Raw genomic sequence first — 24,160 nt, forward strand, 5'->3', positions numbered from 1 at the left:
TGCAATGGATCTCTAACCTATTAAGCGGGAACTGATACCTAACCACACTATTGTGCAAGTCGAGAAATCTAGTATACATTGTCACAGAACCATCTGTGCTTCTGATTCAGACCTTTGACTCAGCTCGGTACCAAAGGTCCACAACTGGTCCTATTGATCTCACTAGCAAGACTGGCAGGCTTTACCACTTCTGCTACCCACTTGAAACTAGAGAGAATCTCTCCTAAAGCAACACATATCATTGATAACAACATGGCATCTGAAAATACCTGTTCCACATCTTAGATGACTTCCTCCGGTATGCATAGAGAGTGCACACCAGATTTCTTCCTCTCCTTGGCAACCATGTCCCGCAGGGGCCCCATTACTTGCCTAATATTGGAGCTCCCAAATACCAATAATCCCACCCTCTGTGGCTGCCCAGATCTTGTAGGTTGAGAAGCTTCCTCCAAAACAGAACAAGTGACTGTATCTGGTTCAGGATCTGTATCAGCCATAGATAGCACCATAAACCTGTTTGTCAGACAAGACAGAAATGCCTTTTGATCAGGCCTATGGAAAGTCTTCTGCTGCCTGCCACACCTTGGGATGACCTTTCACTCAACCATTGGTGAGGGGTTAACCTCAGTGCAGACAGTAACTGGGACATCAACAGTAGTGGACCGCTCGGGGGGCACGTGGGATGTGCTGGACATCCCTCAGATCCCCATGTCCTGCCCCCCCCCCCCCCCCCCCTCCCACCAGTGAAGCCCACTGCTGCCAACAGCCTCAAGCTGCATGACCAATGCCAGCACTGCCTGGAGCTGTGAGCATCTGAACACTAGTATTACAAACTCCATCCGTACCAAATACTGCAAAACTCTGTTCAATGCAGTTATTAAAATACTAGACTGTGCCTAGTAAGCACTCAAGTGCATCAGAAATTTTAAAATTAAGCTAATAACCACTCATATAACTGAAAATAAGTCACTCCTGTTTGAAGCTTATAAAATAATTCACAAACAAACAGCTGCATGAATGCAAGGAGTTGTCCCACAAACAGTGTAACCAACACTGAGCTGTTCTAGCCATAACAAACAAATAAAAGCCTGTATGATATGGGGGTCAATAGAAAAGATGGTACTTTACACTACACTGCTATTAAAATGAAAGACTGTGCCTAATACCCACACAAACACAGAATAAATTTAAAAATTCAGATAGTAACAACTTAGATAACTGAAAATAAGTCACTCCTGCTTGAAGCTCATAAAAATATTTCACAAACTAACAGTGTACTCTTCTGATCTGGTACACAAATGCAATGATCTGCCTCACTGATAGTCTGATACCTGTCAAATCTGAGGCACAATTTATAATTAAATATATAAAGAGAGCTCTCATCCTACCAAATGCTATGTCCACATACCACAAAGTTGCCTCACTCTACTTTTGTTATTCCATTAGTGGTTGAAGAGAGCTTTATTTGTGGTGAAGCCAACAACCACACACTCTACAAAGCAGAAAATGTGACTCAAAGAGAGACTAACTTATGATGATGATCAACAACAGCCCCTCCCTGATGATGTCAAACAAATTTCAGTGTTTACTGCTGATACGCCATATAGTTAGCATCAGTGCCAAGCCTATTCATCTTATTTGAAGCCCGATATGCAGCAGGTTTCACTAAAATGCTGTGGTTATCCCTGGTTCTTCTGGACAGAGTTGTTCCATTGCTGCACACTTGTTGGTCATAATGCACTCTGCTTGTCAATATTCACATCTGACAAGCATGGCTCATGGAGTTCCAAAGTTTCCATTACAATTATTTGCAATAGTGACAATCATCCACTCACAATACCCTTTTGTCACAGAGGCACAAAAACAGCTCAAATAGATTGCTGTTCTACAACTATCAACCACCTTGACTAGAAAACCAGATAAAATGGGCACATCATTTTCTTTACTTATAACAGCAGTAAGCAAAACGTACACTGGCACAACCACATTTACTTTGGTGCACATGCTAATGAGAGAGGGGGAGGGGGAGAGATTGCTACTCTTGTAGCACTCTGTAAGAATCACAATATATAAATAAGAACTTTCATTTCATTCACAAATATCAACAGACTTTTTCCACATAGCTAAAATGTCTGAGATGATGCACATAAATATTTTGTTACATATTTTATTGCGAGCAATGAACTGCAGTATTTGCAGAAATGTCATTCATTAAACTGATAATTACCCATGGGTCTTGGATCCCATGAGATAGACCTGATACAACCTATCTGATAATCAGGCTTCTTTATTCAAGGTTCTCAAATGAAATATAATTTTAAAATATTTCGAATGGGTAACTTGCCAGTTATTCATTTTTTGCTCCCGCTCAGTTAATCTGCACAAAATGTTTATAGTTACATGGCCCTTATTTGCTACAAAAGTACCAAATATTCAACAGTTGTAATTCCCTTCCCTTTAATAAGTAAATTTTCTTCAGTTCAGCATAGGAAATTAGTCACCTGTGGCTTCCAGATCATTATTTGATGTGTTATTTATATCATGATTTCACAGCTTCATATTTCTGATACTGTATTATTACCAATTCGTGTCTGGGTTCTGCTTGACAAAGAGTATTTCACAGAATAAAAAAAGAATAATGTGCTTTATTATTATTATTATTAATTTTCATACCAGTATTATGGTGGGATCTACTCCTCATCCTAATTGTGTGCTGCCCTTTGCCATTGTAGCCACCCATCCTTTCCCTGCTCCTCTCCTTTTCCGCTCCCCGTCCTTCTCCCCCCACATCCCACCTCCCAACGCTGCACCTGGCAGCTTTGTCAGGCCACCATCTAGCCCCAGCACACCCCACCACATAGCACTCTTCTCTCCCCCTACCCCCTCTCCCTTCCCCAGTCCACTCCAGATAGCTATTCGCATGACAGTCGCACTCTGGTCAGGGCCGCCAGTGGTAACAGTCATGTGCATAAGGTGTGCTTGCTTGCTTGTTTGTGTGTGTGTGTGTGTGTGTGTGTGTGTGTGTGTGTGTGTGTGTGTGTGTGTGTGTGTGTGTGTGTTTTCTCTACTGAAGAAGGCTTGGTCAAAAACTGTAATATGAAAATGTCTTTTCATTGTGTCTGTCTGCAACTCAACGAGTCATCTTTACAATGAATAGCAATTTCTTAATATTGTTAATCTTCTGACCTGAAGTTTCCATCACTTGATTTTGGATATTAAAAATTGATTCACAGTGGGAATTCACACTGCAGAATTTGTACCTCAAACAAGTCACATTCAGTTTCTCAGCTATACCTCAGAGTGCTGACTTCTTTTCCCAAATACAAATGAGAAATCAACAGTCATCATCTATAGGAAATTTGGATCGGCAGAGGGCAATTTTGTCCAGAATTTTTACACATTATAAATGACATTAAATCCATACATTTCTATTTTCTGCACTACATCTTAATTTCATTACTGCGGTTCTCCCTCACATGTGCAGATTGTTGATTCTTCCTCCACTGCAAATATTCTTGTTTTACTAGTTTAAGGTGAGATTCTTTCCCTTTTATAATTTTATAATGCTGCAATGATGTTAATTAATGATAAGAGCAGTGTTCAGATACCACAACATTGGTCACATCTCAAACAATGGTTTTTTTTATCTTGTTGGTATGATAGAAAACAGTGTGACTCAGTGTAATAATGTCAGTCACACAGAAATTGTCACTCTCAATCTAAAGCAGCAAGACATGGCATATCACAGTGTTCTACACTGCCTGACAAAAAAATGTGAAGCGCCCAGGAGGGCAGGAGAAAACAAAATAAAACTTCACAGATTTAAAAAGTGTGTGATGTTAATCCAGTGTTTACAAAATTGAGTCAAATTTACAAAGAACTTGACATTAAGAGCTGACTTATCAGTATGATGTTGCATCTCCTCTAGCCTAAATGCATGCAATGATTCTGTTGGGAAGCGTGTCATAAAGCCATTGTACCCTCTCCTGAGGCAAACTGATCCACAAATGTTATAACTAGTCACTGATATCTTGGACACTGGCACTGGGATGGAGCTGATGCCAGAACTAGTCCTCCACATGTTCCTTCGTGAACCAATCTGCAGATCTGATTGGTCACTAGAGTCCCTCACCATCAAACAAACAGTTCATAGAGACACATGCCATTTGCACCCAGTCATTGTCCTGTGGAAAAGTGGTACCACAACACTGTGGCATGAGCTAACACTTGAGGAGATACGATGTCCTTGACACACTGTGGTGCTGTTAGAGTTCCTCCAATCACTACCAGCCATGATCATCATACCCAGTGCCTCCGCACACCATGACACCAGGATAAGACCACTTTCTCTCTCTCTCTCACCAAAACATTACAACAATATAACCTCTCCCCAGGTTGCCACTGTACTTGCCAATGATGGTTGCATGGTAATGCAGGACTGTGATTCATTGCTGAACACAATACAATGTCATTCATCAATAACATTTGCTTCCTAGTCATAGCACCACTACAAATGCAGCCATTTGTGTTGTGCTGGTGATGGCAGGCCTATGCATGGGACGGTAATTTCCTACACCTGCTGCTGTTAGTCTCTGAGCAATACTGCAGGATCCGTGTGGTCTAATGCAAGGCTTTCCAGATTGGGAAGGAGCGCCTGGTCCCTGGCACGAATCCACCAGGTGGACTTGCGTTGAGGTCCGGTGAGCGGGCCAGTTTGTGGATAGCTTTTAGGCGGTTTTCCATCTGCCTCAGCAAATGCGGGCTGGTTCCCCTCATTCTGCCTCAGCTACACTATGTCAGTGATTGCTGCACAAACAAGTTCTCCACGTTCGCGTACACCACCATTACTCTACCACACAAACATAGGGATTAGACTCATCTGGTGTGAGGCGTTTCCTCGGGGGGGAGGGGACTGGGGGCCGATCTGCACAATAACCCTGAAAGAGTGGTTCGGTGTGGGGCAGCGGAGGAGTGAAGTGCACTGCGGTAGTCGTCGTGGGATTGTGGACCACTGCGGCTGCAGCAGAGATGGAGCCTATGCAGGATGACACAAAATGTTCAAAATATTGCAGGGAGGCCGTTACTTGTTCTCAGAAGGCAGGTGTTACAATGAGCTTGGTGCACAATATGGTCATCCTCCCTTATGGTTGTCAGCCATGGTTGAGCATAACCCTGATGAGAAGTACACCTGCCCTCACATTCTCATGTAGTCCAATATCAGGCCTTTGTTGCATCCAAATGCCCCACAAATCTGGATATTGCACAATTTGACCAGCCACCTAAATAGAGATGAACAATGAGCCCCCTTTCAAACTCTGTCAGGTGCTGATAATGCTGTCTCCCATGAGTATGCAATGCAGCACCTCCGTGTCCTTCACAGTGATCACTGAACATCAGATGTTCATGCCCCTCATATACTCTACGAGGTCTGAAAACAATGCTAAACACAAACAACTTCTGAGGGCATCTTTTTTTTTTTTTTTTTAAGCAGTGTATTTTGGGTCCTTTTATGCTTCTTATGTACATACACAATCTTAAATTTGCATTCTCAAAGTATGTTAATTTTGTCCTCTTTGGATGGGATATGAGATTATGAATACAGCAAATAACACCAGTCCTCTTCCTAAACAGCAACTTATAAAATATCTGAAAACATCTACAGATGGTTTGAGGCTAAGGGGTCATGATTAAATTTTGATAACACTCCATAAATACAATTCAGAACTCTAGAATCAATAAAAGTAGTCAACTCAAAGTATGAACTACAAGCAGCAGAGAATGTTCAGTTATCGAGTATAACCTCTCCCCTACAACTAATAAAGCACCTTATTCAACTACATTTTCAGTGCACATGATCATAGTTATAGCCCTACTTGTTTTAAAAAAGAAGAAATTAGTTTATTCTGTATACTTCCATCCACTATGAAATGATTACTAGGAAACAAAGTTGACTCAGTTACTCAGATTTTGTTTTCAGAATACAGAAGTGTGTTCTTTGATTATTCTTGGTGCCAGTTCTAGAACATCCTGCAGAGGTCTCTACAAAAAACTTGTTATGTTGATATTTGTTTCATAATACATATATTCATTATCCTTCTTCATAATTTGTCAAAGAAAAAAGTACAAAGGTTGATAATAATCACAGAACCAGAAGCAACCTCTACAAAGACATGAATTGTTTAATACTAGGAGAGAAAGGAGCCATACACAAGGATATGTACGTATTAAGTAACTTCCTGTTGGGCTACTCCACCTACTCCATTGATTAACAGTTTCACACCAACTTCTGTAATTAAGGTATTACATTATAATATAGTTAATATTAGCACTGCAATATACTATTCCATAAAGCTAAGTTCATCCTTGTTTTGTACATCCTTGACTTCTTTCCCACATTCCACAGACTCCTCTCTGTCAAATCCATGGAATATGATTCATGTAATGAAGTTCAATGTAATGTAACAGATTGCTTACGTTAGTTACAGGTCTTGTGATATCTGCAGACTGGCTACTTCCCAACAGCAAACTGTTAGTTACTGTTTCATGTAACAAATTCAAGTTGTATTATCAACGTAAGCAGCAAAATAGCAATTATAATTTGAAGAGAAAATTACTACAGGAATGTGCCTTTTGCACAAATAAATAGCCATGACATAATTCAGCAAACTTACTTGAGCAGCATTTAACACAAAACATAATGATTTCACTCCATTCTTCAATGTATCAGTGCTAGCTACTCCAACCAAATCATAAATACACTAAATCTTTAGAAGAATTATTTGTTATGGTTTTGCATCTGAGAACAAACTCTCTTAGTATCCCTTAGAGCATCTGGTAGTATAAATGAACCCTTCTTTGTCGGAAACTGATGGGAAAAATGCCAAATCAATCAACTTAGTAAATTATAAACAAACCTACATTGTACAGGTTTAGAGACATGACACCAGTGGCAATAACAAACACAAAGTGATACAAATATATTGATTTTCTTAGGGAATGGACTGAATTTAAAAAGTTGGACATGCATTGATGTAAATTACTTGATCTGACTTAAAGTGCGTAAAACCTTTGCAAGTCACAACTGTTTGTCAAGTTCAAAGTACTTAAGTTAATTTGTTACTTTATAAAATAAATTGTACAGTATTAATGTACAAAAAAGGTTTAAATCAGAAATAAAATTTTCATCTAAGTATATGAGTAACCTTGTGTTAGAGTCTTTCATGAGTCAAGAACCAAGAGTAAATCTATTCAGTTTTTACTCTCCACATTGTATGATGAATCATACAGCTAGGGCAAGTACATCACTTTCAAAGGGAAGGGGTCAGTTGGATAGAAATGGGACTAGAGGTATGTCGCAAATACCACTAAGGCAAAAAAAAAAAATAAAAAAATAAAAAAAAAATAAAAAAAAAAAATGATGCAGTTCGTAACATTTCCATTATTCAGTGGAGAAATTGGAACAGCACTCTATGAAGTTTACTAATAATGTTTATCTTTCAAATACACATAAAATCAACACCTTATACAGCTTAAGGTTACAACACATCTGAAATGTCTTTTGTGAGCAAGAGCATTTTCCTAAACATGCAACTACATATACGGCAGCTACTGAAGCAACATACAAGTATTTTTAGAAGCTACATCCTGATTATTAGTGCCTATCTGAATACAAGCCAGATGAAGAAGTGCTATCTAAATTACTTGGTGGTAACTTATACATGAAGTTATTGTCTGTCTATATCATCCCATACATTGGGTGGGATAATTCATGATCCAACAAGGTGATTGACTGAGAAGCAGAAGTTTCCTATCTGGAATCCTGAAGCCCACAGAAAATTTAAGATGTCCTCATAACAGCATCCAACTCTGCTAAAGCATGTGTCATGTACACATAATATCCCAGTACAAATGAAAGGAGTGGGAGCTTTCATCTTAGGCATGTGCATGAAAGCATCACTTAAAATGACTAAAAGTTGCCTTTCTTTATCAGCATATAAAAACTAACTAGGTAAATGAATTTCATACCACAGTAGATATAATGTGTTGCTGAGTTGAACAGATGTGCTACAACACCCCATGTGAACAACCTTAATTGGTATCTACACTTATTGTGTGTTGTACACACACACACACACACACACACACACACACACACACACACACACACACGCACAATCACACACAATATGGTGTTAACTTCTAAAATTGTCTCAAATGTCAGTTTTAATCACAATAGAGGCAATATGCAAACTTCTAAAGCTGGCAGTTCTGATATGATTTTTAAATGTTTTGGGGTGTGGAATGAAATACTAAAGATTGCAAATGCTGCACTCTGTGAGAAACAGTCAATGCTACCTTGAATCCACTCATCTTCTATTGTATTCCTTTCGCCTGTTTTAAGCAACCATTGCCCATTGTTCCCTTTGAAACTCTCAGCATCCACTGCTTCTGTCAATTAATCCAAGTCCAATCGCCTTAACGTCCAAATGTTTCTGCATTTTTTTCCAGTCTGAATTGCAGTTCATAGTCAATCACTTACAGCCAACAGTCCACATCTGCCCATGGAAATGTTTTGAAGTTTAAAATCTGATTTCAAAATCTCTGTCCTACTATTATATGATGTATGTGAATACTTCCAGTGTCTCCAGGTCTCATCTATGTGTACAATCTTGTTTAGTAATTCTTAAACTGAGTGTTTGCAATGATTAAATGGTGATCTGTGCCAAATTTAATGGTCTGAAGAACCTGAGAAGATGTTGAGCTACTAAAAAAGATGCAAGTTATGTGAAGGGTTTGGAGAAACTTGTTTCAACAAGATTACACACCAGACAAATAATTACAGTTCCAAAACAGGTATAAATAACAATCTAGCAACTACAACAGCAGAAATTATAGGTAAGAGAGTATTAAACTGATTTGTTAAAGAAAAGACATGTAATTACTAACCAATGAACATATGAACTTTGATATATAGAAGATGACATCTAATACAAATGAAATGTTATAGAGGTCTGGAGAGTAGTCTCATTCTTTACTAAATCATAAAATAGTTATGAACCACGAGATATTAGTTTTTCAATTTCTGGATATCTAAGTGCAGAAAGTGTGAACAAGCTCCAGTGGAAAATGTAACAATTCAGTGAAGTATTAAATCCTTTAATTCTGATGAGCTCAGCATACATTATCACTGTGTGAAAGCAACAAACAATAGCTATTCAGGGTTCTGTAGAAAATTATGAAAGGATAACAAGAATATGAATCAAAAGATGAAATATGGACTGTCATCATTAAATGTGTGGTGTGCATCAGTGATAGATGCACAATCTAATATCTCCTGGGGTGATACTGAAAAGTAATCCTTTGTGCAGCACAATAAGACAAATTACTGAAACCAAGGTGGAAAAAGAACAGCAAAAGTTTGTTACAGGAGGAACCACTAAATCAATTTTTCTGGGGTGGTAAAATGTAAGTTGTTATCAGGTTGAAGGTTGGTTAGAGAACCACATTACTTTGCCAGACGTGGCACTATTGGAAACAGTGAACCTTTTTATAGTTCTAACCTCTGAACTAACTTAAGCTGCCAGTTATAATGAGACCCAATAATTAATGTGGTCTCTGATAGAAAGTAATGGCACCTATGATTTCCATCAACAATTTTAAAGGACATGAAAGATCATTCAACTGGTTGTTGTTTTCATTTTACTGATGCTACAAATATAGCATTTGGAACAACAGAGTATCATATAACAGAAGATGCCAAGAACATGCCAGTGTGGAGGCCTGTAGGAAATTTGAATTTTCTGAATCATATTTATTCTGTCACTGAAATTTCTGTACACGAACAACATGAAAAACATCTTTTTGGAGTTTCACCAACAGCTGAGCTGCACAGGGTTTTCCTACAGAACAGTTAACTGTCTTCATCAATAGCAAAGGATCATGTCAGTGTTATGAAAGAGATATGTGAAATTATGAAACTGTAGTATGACAAAACCTAAAATGAAAGTTATAAGTTGAACACCAGTACCTACAAATATCTTAAAATGATTAATATAACACTTTATTGGTAAAATGTGTACACTGAATTTATTTGATCCTTGTGAGATGAGACACAAGTGCACCATCTCTCAATATACTGGCTAGGCTTGATGGAAATTCCTTTCTTCCTTACAGAGAAAGAAGTGTGAGCTGTCCCTTTGACAAGTGAAAGAGTATTAGTGTTAGTTACCTCAAATTCAACTAGAACTGAGAGGAACTTATAATATTGTGTGTGACTCAGTTGTATTTATGAACTGAAACATAATCATAGTTTAAAATGGTCTGGGTGTGATAAGAGACAGGTAGCAACATTCAGAAATATCTGCTGCAATATGTCCTGTAATCAAAAAGCAAGCAACTATCATAATGCACCAGAAAATCACGGCATACTTGACAGAGAGCATGGAGAAACTTTGAGAAACCATTTCTATTATATAAATCTATTAAGAAGCTTGTTGAACATTGCTGTACCATGGAGAAATATTTCCTCAATCTAAAGAATGCCCAAAAACCATCATCTGCAACATGTGAGGAAAACTAAAACAACACTGTATCCAATGATATCAAAATATAGCAAGTGTAAAAACTAACAAAGAATCACTGTCAGCATTACTGATAACTTGTCAAGGCATGACACAATGGTCTGTGATCATCACTACAGCTCTTAGCAATGCCTGCACTCACTAAAAACAGCTAATAGCGATAGACAGTGACATGGGAGATGATGCCTCCAAATTTCACTATTTTCATGAGTTTATTCCAGGATGGGTTTTTAAGAGTATTTCAAGGTCAGGTATCAATAACAGAAGCACATCTTTCAACTATTCACAAACACCAAACTTACCAAAGTCTTATTACAGAGTTGTGGGAGAAGAGTGTCTGCCACTGCAATTATGTTCACAAAAAAAAAAGAAATATAGTTTTTCATCATAATGTTACTCATGCTTACAAAAGAAAAACACATAATTGAAGGGAAAAATGTAGACACTGAAAAAAAATCAAGCAATAAAATCTAGGTAACAACAATGAAAGTAGTTCCGTCATCAAATACATTTCATAATGATTGACTACATACAATAGCTATCAAAAGCATTTGTATAAGAATGTGTGATGTTAATCACAAGAAAACTCCCAATAAGCCATCATTTCAGTGTGTTCAACCAGAGTGTATGTAAATAAACAAGCAGTATGACATGAAGCTCAATTCAACAATATTTTTAATGAGAGAGTTTTAAAAAGTCTGTAATATGAGACTCCAGGACTGAGTGTTGCAGCTACACTGCAACAAATTCAAGCCTCAAAAGCAACAGGTACACTACGGCATAGCATGTTGTCAGTGGTTGGTATTGCTATCTGCAGAGTAGTAACAGGTACTACTCAGTGAACAATCAACATTCTGAATAGATGTAGATGATGACGAAATCCAAATACATATATAACTTGTGCAGAACGTAAGAGTAACTTTGGCTGATGCCAGATATTTCTATGACTTCATTACTTGCTTACATCACTGCATATCATCGTGCTAGAGGAAACATAACTATTATTTAAACTGCAGTTTTCCTGCAGCACAGGTCACTGCAGTTTTGTAACATACAAAGGGTATATGAAATTATTGCATGACAGTAACTTTCAATTTATTCATTCTAATTAATATGCACCACAGTCAGTCTCTCTCTTCATTACTTGAAATAATACTGCAAACCATTTTCTTCCAAGTTTATTCTGACAGATGGACACTTTTATCAACCCAAAAACTAAAGGAGTTCTGTGTACACAGAGAATCATCATATTTTCAGTCAAGTTTTTCCTTGTGAAAAGATGGAAGCAATGCATGGTCCAATATCATGACTATGGGAAGGATGCATATAAAGTTCTTGGTTTACTTGCAATGTCAAATTCAGATAAAATTCCAAGCTTTTGATGATTATCTCAGTCATCATCGACAGTGACTAAAACTAACTTTCTTCAACTGTCAAGGCTCCCACTTTTGTAACTGCAGGATGGCACCTGATTAGTCATATTACGTCATGATAACAGCACAGAAATGGCATATATTGGTCAAATGAAAATCAAATGGGCAACACAGCAATTCTGTGTACAGGAAACTGACACATACAGATCTGTGCCTCAATGGGCATAGCTTTCCTCATATAGCTCAGAAGAGAGCTATGCTGAACATCTTAGCACACAGAACCTGGACTATTTTGGACAAGGATCACATCAGCTCTGTAATTAAACATCTGACTATGGTGTTCAGAAGAAACAGGTATTCTGTCCATGACATTAGATCAATGCTGCTGATGAAACCAGATGTGAAGCCATTCAAACAAGCCAGGAGGACCAACACACAGCACAGCTTCTGGTCTGTGGTGCACCAACTGGCAAGATAGGTAGAGTCCTAAACAGACATGGAATCAGACCAGTACTCCAGCCTGCAGAAAAATTTAAAAAATATTGAGTCAAGGATAATCTCAGCCTGAGAGTGCCAGGAATTTATAACATTCCTGGTGAGTGTGGCAATAGTTATGTGGTCCAGTCTACACAGACAGTTGCTGATTGCTGTGTTGAGCAACAGCATACCTTAAATACTGGTATTAGGTAAATCAGCAGCAGCAGAATTCATCCTGTTAAATACGCACAAGATTTTGTTTGAACTAGCAAGAATACTTGCTCATGCATCTCCCTATTGGGATTCTGTGATCAGGGAATCAGATGACTTTGTGAAAACAACTTCAATAGAGACACTGGCTATGCATTTTGAAATGCATGGAAGCACACACTTCATAAAGAGAAAGCACAGAGAAAGATTTCTTGCAGTTTACTGTCTGATGTAAGGGATGGCAGTGCAAGCAATGTTGGATAGACAGTGCAAACAAAATTTATGGATGTAGAGAGTGCCATATTAATATCTGCCATCTTCATGCTGTCATCATGACGTAATACAGCTAATCAGGTGCAATCCTGAGGACATAACAGTAGAAAACTCACTAGCTCACAACAGTCAGTTTTAGCCCCTGACAAAGACGATTGAGGCAATCATCAAAAGCTTCGAATTTTAACCAAATTTGATGCGGTGAATAAATCAAGAAGTTTTTATGTATGGACTCCATAGTGAAAAACTTGGTACTCATATGGGAAGGGTGGCCAAGAGTCATACATCCTGGCCAAGTTACATAGTGAGTACAAAATGTTATGCTGAAGCACTGTCTTAATAACAAAATTAAGAAAAAGAATTGTTAAGTCTAAATAATGGGAGCAGTAAAGATAATGACATAGCACATAGTTGAGGTACTAAGTCACTGACATGCACATTGAAAAGAATGAGAACATTGCTAAGCTTTCGAACAAGCCCTTTTTTGGAACTAACTTTTGGGACAAATCTTTGTTCAGAGCTCTATGTGTCTACCGACAACTCAGTATCCGAATTACATTGTGAGTTATTACCTACAGTTCTTCCATTTATATATATTCCACCAAGAATCTTCCATTATCAGAGTTCTGTAGTTTGCAGTAGGCGTTGTACCTGTCTCTTTTCACACTTACTGTTTTTAAGATAAAGTATCACATGTTGCCATGCTCTTCTACAGTGAAAGGAAGAGACACTATTCTCTTCTTGACAAACATAAATTTTCAGACTGTACAATGAGCATCCTCATTTCAGCACACAGGTATTTGTGTTGCTACTTTCTTGCAAACATATTAGCAGAAATAAAACAGGTCACATTATCTGTACTAATAACAGTCACAAAACCAGATGTCCCATATTATATACCCTCACCACCTCATTTCTTCGTGCTATGAGATACAATGCCACAACTGCTCTTCTATTAATGTGTTGATATTCAAAAAGAGCTGCTTCACTCCAATGTTATTTTGGAAAGTGCTGTGAATTGCTGGTGTAGGCAGATCCAAAGAGTCTTATGTATTGCGATATAATGTACACTGGTCTTACTCCAACACTTCCTATATCTTATCAACAGTCTCTTCTGTGAATAATGGTGAAGTAGGACCTCAGTGAGAAGAGTCATTTTCAAGGCTGAGATTAGCCCTTTGATATTCTGAGATGTTTGAATATAGCAAAGTGATGATGCCAGTTTCTCTAAGCTTTGATGCAATCTCTCAAAATAAATTGTTCTATTCTTTCTTCATCTGTAGTGTTTCTTGATGATAACTTCTTAACAATCATGGTAAAATAACAGATGCCTCAAACTTTCTTTCATTTTTTTTTCTTTTTTTTAACTATGCACGTATGCACAGATGCTAAAACTGGATCCTCACAACGCAAAACTTTTATGACACCTGCTACAACTGTACATTATTATTTCCTATTTTAAGGCCTTGCCATGTGCCCAATATTATATAAATACAGAATTAAATCTATGATTAATCTCAGGACAAAAATGGAAAATTAGTGAAACCTGACAATGGTGGCAATAGAGCTGATTATTTAATTTTATGCAGACATTTTGTAAGAAATAAAGAATGTAATGTGACTATAAAAGGTGCAGTGTACCTGTTTATGATTTATTCTTTTGCCAAGGACTCGGTTATGGCTCCAATTAAGAAATATTAACTATCAAGTTCATCTGTCTGGGATGCATATCAGGTCAGATTTCTCAATGAAATTAAGAGAGTTCAGAGAAGTGTTACGCATGTTGTCAAAGGTTTATTTGCTAACTCTGGGATCATTGTATCAGTAGCTAGAAAACCCACGTCTGACAACCTACAATAAACACTATACACAGCACATGAAAACCTGTTCTTTAGGTTTGACAAACCTGTGAACAGAGCTTACTAACTCCCCATAATTTCAGTACATTTACTGCAGAAAACATACTGATAAAAGACAATGAGGTTACGGCATGTACAATGGTGTACAGTCCTCTTCTGCAAAGCATTTGCTGATGGAGGAGGAAGGAGAACAGACATTTCTGATGTGATTTATCAGCAGCCATATGGTTGCTTGGAGTGTGTGTACACAGATGTAGAAGTCAATGTAACTGTACCCATAACGGAAATTCAAAATACACAACCATGAAGCCGATGTTTTAAACAATACATCCCACTTGAAATTTGAGAGGTACTCATAAAATGCCCTCGAAAGACTGAAGACTACAAACTAAATATTTTTGTACCCTTCTTTAGGAACTCTCATGTACCCCACAACACTGTTATATCAATGCAAGTTAATGAAAAAAATATATTGCAGAGGATGAACCTGAGATGGAAACTTTCTGTAACAGTCTTCTAGGTCACTTACACACAGTCTTTTAATGTGCACAAAGCTATTTTTTTCTCAAGACAAAACTTCGTGACTTATTTATTAAAAGACAAGTGAGGGAAGGAAAACGAAGGGAACACTGCTAAATTCCCTGTTGTGATAGAATATTCTTTCCCTTTACCAAATTTGAATGTTTCATTACGAGTTTATTATAGCAAGAATGTTTAATAACTATGTGACCTGCTGATATTTTAGTACAAAGAAAATAGTGCTGGTATATATTTTTCCCATTTGTGTGTTTTTAAAATTATTTTACACATATACATGTTTGTTTCCATTTTAAATACAAAACACGAAAGAATTCTATTATCCATTTAGGGTTACAGAGTAAACTAATCAGAAGATGCTAAGTTTCCACTGTATTTCATTCTGTGCAAGCGGAGTATATAAGCACCTCAGAAAATGGCAGGCTGTCACTATTAAATACCTTGTGCAGTTGTTCATGCCTTAAGCTTTTACAAATTCCCTAAAACAGTTGCCACTTTTTGAAGATTTCACATTCAATTTTCTAAGGAATATTATCTACATGCAATGATTCATGGGAGACAGATCATCATGGAAGGACTTTATTTTGCTCTTTTCAGTTAGCTTTAATGCGCTATTCAAGTTAATCACTCAAACTTGCACTTACTGAGTTATAACTTTAAGAAATGTCAATAACTATCATGCAGTAATAAATATATCATGATTCTTATGCGAATTTTTAGCAGATTTCATCAACAACTTGGTATGATTAGCACCTCCAGCAGTAACATAACCATAAACCGTTGCCAGGTCACAGAACTAAACAAAGGAAAGGAAAAAGTTAGGTCTCAGAGCTGCATTCAGAGAAAGGAATGATTATGCACTTAACCTTCCTACAAATACTTGTAAAGGTTTATCTTCCAAATTTACTGATTTCTGGCAACAATAAGAGAAAAAATTCCATCTATTATGAATCTTTTCTAAGTTATTCTGCAAAAGCATCAGCCTTAGATTTTTGAACGTTTATGTGAGTATTTCTTATTTTAAAATTTACTGCATTTCATTGTAGTTTTTCAGTGCACAGATTCAATGTGACATAGCACCACAAATCAATCATAGACTGAACACTACTGATCAAGAGTATTTCAATTATGTGATTTTAAGTGGAGAGCAACATAAACTTGGCAAGATGGAACTTTTACACACACACACACACACACACACACACACACACACACACACACACACACACACACACACACACACACACACAGAGAGAGAGAGAGAGAGAGAGAGAGGAGGGGGATATATATACACATAAACATGTCGGGTAAAGGTTATCTCATAAAATTTGAAGCAGTAGCTGTAGGACAATCCCGGGCATTACTCTCAATCTAGTGCAAGTTTGAATGAGTTGCCTTAAAATACTTAACTATGTTTCCAACTATATGCAGCATATCAATTGCAGTACCAGTTGTAGACTACTTCTCTTCTGCAAAGTAGTGACTGCCTACCACACAGCACAATCCAACATGCGATATTCGCTTTTTCATATAACACACCTATCGGACTTTGGAACCAACTGTTAGCCCACTTCTGATTATCTGTACATGCAGTAGCTATTTTAATACTGTTCTTCATTCAAACTGGCTAAGCGAAAATGTATACTGTCATTACAAATCATTATTCCACCAAAATTTTATATACTGCATTCTTTAAATGGAAGCAAAGGGTTACACGTGGAAAATCACACACGACGTCCTGCAAAATGTGAGCACAAGCCATGGCACTAATCTTCTACCCACCATGCTTCTGGGTAGCTGACATCTGCACGGACAATCCACAACAAGTCTTACCGTTTCCTCCTGTTCTTGCTCCTTTTCATCCTTCTCAGATAAATGAGCTTCCCCCTTTTCCTCGAGTTTCTTGGGAGTAACAGGAATGCCCAACACCTTGGGAATGTTGTTCTCATATGTAGAGAGGACGTTGGCCCGATTTTTCCAAATGGTTGCGACGGTCGAGCTCGCGAGACCTAACTCGCGGCTAACTTCTGATTTCGTTTTCCCCGTCTGGATTTTTTGAATGATGTTCATTTTTTGCTCAATGGTGAATGCAAGCCTCCTCCGACCCTGCAGAGCCAGCCATAACATAAATGGTACCTGACACAAATTGCGAACTATAGTGTTAATGGTTATCACACAATCCAAGACTCTACACATGTGACTAGGCTACTTTGTCAGGGTCGGGAGAGGCTGTTACTGAATTCAGGACATTGTGTTCATCTTTCACTGTTGCATGCACCTGTTCTACAAACAACACCTTGCTTGGAGTTTCCAGTAACTCTGAAACTTGTGTTAACCCAGGAATCCATTGTGGAAACTAATTCTACAGGAAACGCTGGTACTATGTTAACATTGTTTACGTACGGTCGAATTTCTCAAATTTCTATGTGGAAAATGAATGTTTGACACTACAGAATTTTATCAGTGCAGTATGTGAAATAAGTGTGGCAGTCTGTATGTGAGAAGCTATGATTAGTAAAATAAAAATTACACTTCTCATCCAAGGAACACATTAACAGAAACAAACAGATGTGTTGGAATTTAGAGGGAGAAGACAATGTGCTAGCTCATTCATTTCCAATTTATCCTGGCCACTAATCTAAATGCAGGCATGACACTGTCATGGGGTTACATCTCTTTGAATTAGGATGTGATTGCTGTCCATACATTCTTCATGTCATGCCATTTTCTATGAGTTACACTCACAGTTTTCCATTTACCAACTGTCTTTACCTCCCCAGACATTTACTTTATTTGTCCAAGGCTGAATGTCTTGTCCTTCATCTTAGACATTTTTTACAAGAAGTAAAATGGTGTGCTAAATTCATTTAAAGTTCCATTTTCTACATCCATCAATTATCAGGTTGTGTAAAACAGTTCTAACTGAAGTAAAACATGGCAGCAATCTTTGCAGAAAGAAAAAGAATATATCAGGTATTTATATATCTTGTTTATCATAGCCACTGACTTCCTGTAAGCACAGTTGGATGGTTTGAGTAAGTACATCATCAACCCATAGGAATAGTAATTAGAATGGAAGGGAACACATCTAAATCGTTGTACGGATGATAAAGAAATGCACTAGAACATACCCGAATAGGTATACTTTTTTCTTGGCTTTTAATCTAACTACAACTTCTTGTAAGATTGCAGGACAGACAGAAGTATCTTCCACCTCTCATCCTAACATTTTCTCAAAATTTGAAATATCCATCTTTTTCCGAGCCAAAGAAAACTTCAGTGTGTCTATCCCCACTCCTGACATATGCTGTGTCTGCCCCCACCTCACCACACTGTAGTCTGCTGTCCCCTCACACTCTGATGTATCACCATATTGCATTGTCACAACACAAAATTTCTATTTTGTAATTATATTTTAAAACAGCAATAAACGATGTATGGCCCACAGCCTGGAGCAAGTCCTCTGATGAGATTTTACTATGGTGGCTTGCGCCAACAGAAATAAATGTCTCAAATCTACAGACAGCAAGCCTTAACTCACCTCATATTTAAAACGAGTGAAAATTTTATAGTGTTGAACTAATTAGAAACTACAATGTAAGTTCTTCAGGCTGCAAATACATTTGCGAGCACTTGTTCTATTCCAAACTTCATGACACAATATTTTTACTTCTTTTTTTAAGAAAACATAAAATAATTGGGTGATTTTGGTTCTTGATATGTTTAATTACTCTGTATACGGTTGTCTTAATAATACCAATAATGGTCATAAGCTGCACACAAGCAGAAGTGGAAACACTACACCTCTTCCTGAGTAGTACATGTAAACCAAACAGTACATACTATTAGTGACATCGTTGCCAAGTATTCTAAGCCACAGCTAAACAGCTACACTTCTTAGCAGTCTTCTGATGGGACAGAAACAAAATAAGCTAAATCTGACAGCAATTACTATTACCATGTAACTCCTAAATAGGCTGCCAATTTCGATAAATTTGCAATTTTCATGAGTTGAGTATAAATTATAAAGTTATGATGATAACAATACAATATATACATTGCACCACCATTGGAAACTGACAGAGAATTAGACCAACCCAAATAGATTAATATGTCAGTAACTATAAATGTGAAGATCAACTGATTTGTTATTCATTCTTAGCACACATAGTGCAATCTCTAGAGGAAACAAGTTGGACCCTAATACCACAGCTTGTAACTCACAAAATCGCTTGTCTCAGCAAACCTTAAATTTACTTTTTGTAATGTGAAGGAGGTATGACAGATACTCTAATTACATTTCTTGGGATCAGATGTCAAGAATGAGCTCCAAATTTATTGTCTTCATCCTTACACCAGTTTAATGGCTTACTTCACCAGTTCAGTCAGATATTGCTATTTAGGATCCTCTTCAAGTAAAGCATCAGGATCTTGTCAGTTGCTTTACAGCCTTTTTGCAGCACAAATTCCTCTCAGATGTATGATATCTGAATTTTTGGATCATTACATCTTGTTTTGATGAATCATACAAAGAATGAACTCAACAAGATCCCAACACTTCACTAGAATAGTCATATTGAAAGTATCGAAATCCACAATAAGAACAACTACGATCATCAATAATAATCGTCTCCTCTTTCTTGTACAAATTTCAACTTCTTTTTGCTCTTTCAGATGGGCAAACAATTGTACTGCAGAAGAAATTAATGATTTCTGCCTGGAGAGGAAAGGGTGATGGGGGTGTGCAGATGAAACATCCATATGCTGACTGCAGGACTACTGTACAAAACGGTTTTAAATTTTCCTCTCACAACAGACACTGGTTGTCTTGGTTCGATGTCCAGTTTTAGTGATAATGATCAATCAACTTCATTTCTTCATGGAGAACTCAGACCTACCAAGTTCATTTTGATTCATTCATCATAAAACTTCCATTTTACATGCATAATGTGCACTGAACTGTGAACAGAATCTGTAACTGTGTATGTGATAAGAAAGGTGTTAGTACAGATATGATATTATTAAAAAGGATGGTTAACTGGTTCTAATTCAACAAACCTATCTATGTGCCATGGCTGACTAATAACAAACCTGCATGCTACTATAGCAAGCTAAACTACACAGACAGAAATGACAAAGATGGTGAGTAAAGGAAGAAGAAATTTAGTTTATTTAAAATGCTGTCATTACCTCCATCATTTGCAGATTACGTTGCTCACGCTCTCTTCTCATAGCTTCCTGCTTCTCACACCTTTCTTGCTCTTTAAGAAACCTGCAATAAGATGCTGCAAGTTTATCTAATGTAAATTACGTACAGCACTGTGAATGGACTCTCAGCTCTTGTTCTAAACAGTTATTGAATGAGGCTGAACAGAGACTGTCAAGTTTTAAACTGATATTCACTTGTGTACGAATTAGCCATAGTAGTTCTTCATTCACACTTTGCATTATCTTGACCAATAATAACACATGACCAAACACTAGGAAAGAAATCATTTCTTGTTTTGTTTTTTCTGCAGAACATTTTTCAACATTTTTAGAAATATCATAAAGTTTCAGTTGCACCATCTGATGAAAGCCAGCCACATTTAAGGGTTTTGTTATTTTAATACTTGAATTATAGGTCTGATTTCAGTAATGCCAAAATTTAATATGTGCATTCAGTGCACTGGAAAGGTAACTGAGTTGGTCGTGCCACTATTAATGTCAGTATATTATCCTGATAAAAAACTGAAAGTGGTTGTGGCCTATTCCCAGGAGTCATACTTCAAAAATATAAGCATTTTCCTTCTTTCTGTCTCAGTCTTTTCCACAACACAATACCCTGATACAGCAGTAGCCTTCGTAGTCCTTAACCCTTATAAAAATGATTGCTGGAGCACTCAGAGTGTCACATTCCAAAAGTAATTGTGCATTTTCAAATTGTTTTAATTTTTGCTCAAATTACAACTTACAGTGACAGTGTAAATTACTGCATTGTAAGAGAAGCATACAGTGCTTCATATTTATTTGGGAGGTAGAAGAAGGCTACTGAATAAAGATCATCATTTTAACAAAGTAACTAACTATGATGATGATGATAGTTCTGAAACTGAAATTAACAGGTGTAATGAACACAATTCAGAAAGAAAATTATTAACTGCTTCAAATACTGAAAAGCTATGTTGTGATTGATGGTTTTCTCATTGGAAGTGATAAGGTTTGTTCACAAAATGGAAAAATGTAGTATCCTATGACTATGATGTCAATGAGTCACAGCTGGAATTGGTTAACTCATACGAAGACCTGGATGTAACACTTGGTTATGAAATGAAATGAGCAAGCAGGTTCAGACATGGGTAAAGCAAGCAGTAGCCTCTGGTTTACTTGTAGAATACGGGGTAAATGCAATCAATCTACAAAAGAGATTGCTTACAAAACACTCATGTAACAATGCTAGAATATTGCCCAAGTGTGTAGGTCACATATCAAATAGGGCTAACAGAGGAAACTGAACATTAACAGAAAAGGGCTGCACAAATGGTCACAGTTTTGTTTGGTCCATGGGAGAGTGTCACAGAGATGCTGAAGAAACTAAACAGGCAGACTTTTGAAGATATATGTAAACTATTCTGCAATGCTCCTGTGGTCATGCATGCATGTCTAAAGGAATATTATATCACATTTCTTACAAATAAAGGCACTGTAATATTGTATCTACCATCAAAGTTTGAAGAACCAGCTTTAAATGATGACCCTAAGAATATACTTCAACCCCCCTACATACCTCTCCTGTAGGGGTCATGAGGACAAGATTAGATTAATTACAGCATGCAGTAAGGCATTTAAATAATCATTCTTTCAGCACTCCATATGTGAATAGAATGGAATGGGGAAAAATACCTCATAACTGGTACAATGGGACATACCCTCTGCCATGCACTACACATTGGTTTGTAGTTTGTAGATGTAGATGTAGAAAGTTCTGCCAGTATTCCTCTAGGATCAAACAGAAGAGCTAGTTATGTAACAAGCGAACCTTCTGCTTTTGTGTGACACCCAGGTGTACGTAAGTGTGCCCAAGCTGAAAACATCTCTGACCTGAATCATGGCACTATTACATTTACTTTACTTAACTGGAATGAAGAAAGCTACACACACCAATGTAATACACTTGTGGAGTAAGGCTGCTACATGAATGGAAAATTACATTTTTATGTTATACTCCTAAGATCCAGATCCTGAACAACCTTAAAAATTTTACAGACATCTTTATCTGCTTCCAAGATACAGGAGTTCAAAGTTATCCTACTTGTTCACATAAAATCTGGTGTGCAGCAAAAATGTAGTTTATAAAGTGATGTAGCATGGAGAAATATGCTGTAAAGTGTCTCCATGATCATCACAAGTATTCTGGGAACCTCATGTTGTTGTACTGAAGCACATGCAAAATTTTTGTGCATGTAAAATCAGGTCTGAAGTGTAAAACTAGGTTTGCATTATCTCAATTTCACATATGTAAATTACCAAAATTTTACTCGTGCCGAAAGTTCTTTTCATATGACTGACATGCCCTGCCATAGCAGGGAAAAGAAGGGTATCAATAAAGAACTGTTCCTATCAGAGCACAAAAAAGGCAAATATGCTCCTGTTTAAAAGACTGAAAAGTGGGGTACCAGCAGCCTCATACTACCTTCCTCAGCACCTTTAAAGACTTTCCCAAACATTTTGGGATGTAAACATATTCACACTGTTTTATACTGGAAGAGGAGACAGTGACAGCGGGAAAGAGACAGAAAAGTAATAGATATTGAAAGATGGTAGACAGTGGTTGTAGTATAGAAAGAGCGAAGGAGAGAATAGCAGGGAAAGATAGGAACACAGTTGACAGTGACAGAACAGTACTAGGAAAAGAGTGAAAGTGACAGTGACAATGGGAGTGGAATAAAGAGAAGGAGGAAGTGGAAGTAGGTGACAGCCAGTGATACTGAGAAACAGAGACCATGTCAATGACAATGGGGAAGAGAGAAATAGTGACAGTGAGAAGACAGAGTAGCAGTGGGAAAGAATGAATGAGATAGTAGCAGTAAAAGAGAACATGAGGGAGAGAGTGAGAGTGAGAGGAGACAGTAGTAGTAGTAGTAGTAGTAGTAGTAGTAAGAGGAGGAGGAGGATGACTGAAGGAGACTGTGGCTGAGAGTCAAAAAGACAGTGACAGTTAGAGACACACAAAGAAATAATGACAAGGAGTTGGGCTGAATAAGTGAGTGAGAATGGGAAAGTGACAGTGATGGGTATAAGCAACATACAGTGATAGGCTAGTAGGTGTGAGCAAGTTTCCGCTAGGGTAGCTTGTAGGAATGAGGCCAGTTGCACGTTAAAAACTGAGAATATGTTCGCATTCCAAAATTTTTGGGAACATTTTTAAAGGTGCTGAAAAAGGCAAAATGAGCCAGCTGGTACCCCACAGAGTCTTTTAAAGGGGAGCATATTTGTCTTTTTTGTTCTCTGATAGGAGCATTTCTCTGCTGGTTAAATGATGCATATCATCTCGTTTAGTGCTAACACCAGTTGTGGCTCATGCAAAATTTCACCAATTTGCAACCATGAGGTGGCCTATAGCCTTTTGACTTACAAGTGTATTAACTGTATGTACACCGACTGTATTAATTTTACATATATAAATTGAGCGGGTTAAGTATGTTTAAATTTTATAATTGATCATTTAACATTATGAGGAATAAAATAAGAGAAAAAATATATGGAACCAGCAGTAATCAAACCCACACTATTGAATCACTGGTTTGTGACTCTACACTCTAAACAAGTTGACTACCACACCCATCTGACAACTGTCACTGAAATTTTCTGC

General features: G+C 37.4%; 1 protein-coding gene across 1 annotated transcript in view; it reads right to left on the reverse strand.

Moving 5' to 3' along the window:
• The window catches only part of LOC124723153 (bromodomain adjacent to zinc finger domain protein 2B-like), a 302,554-nt gene that overhangs the window by 198,723 nt on the left and 79,671 nt on the right, over positions 1-24,160 (reverse strand). Inside the window, exon 13 of the mRNA XM_047248344.1 lies at positions 20,500-20,581. Within this exon, the coding sequence (XP_047104300.1) occupies positions 20,500-20,581 (82 nt within the window). The remainder of the gene's footprint in view (positions 1-20,499; positions 20,582-24,160) is intronic.

This window comes from Schistocerca piceifrons, chromosome X, assembly GCF_021461385.2.
Source record: "Schistocerca piceifrons isolate TAMUIC-IGC-003096 chromosome X, iqSchPice1.1, whole genome shotgun sequence".
NCBI lineage: Eukaryota > Metazoa > Arthropoda > Insecta > Orthoptera > Acrididae > Schistocerca > Schistocerca piceifrons.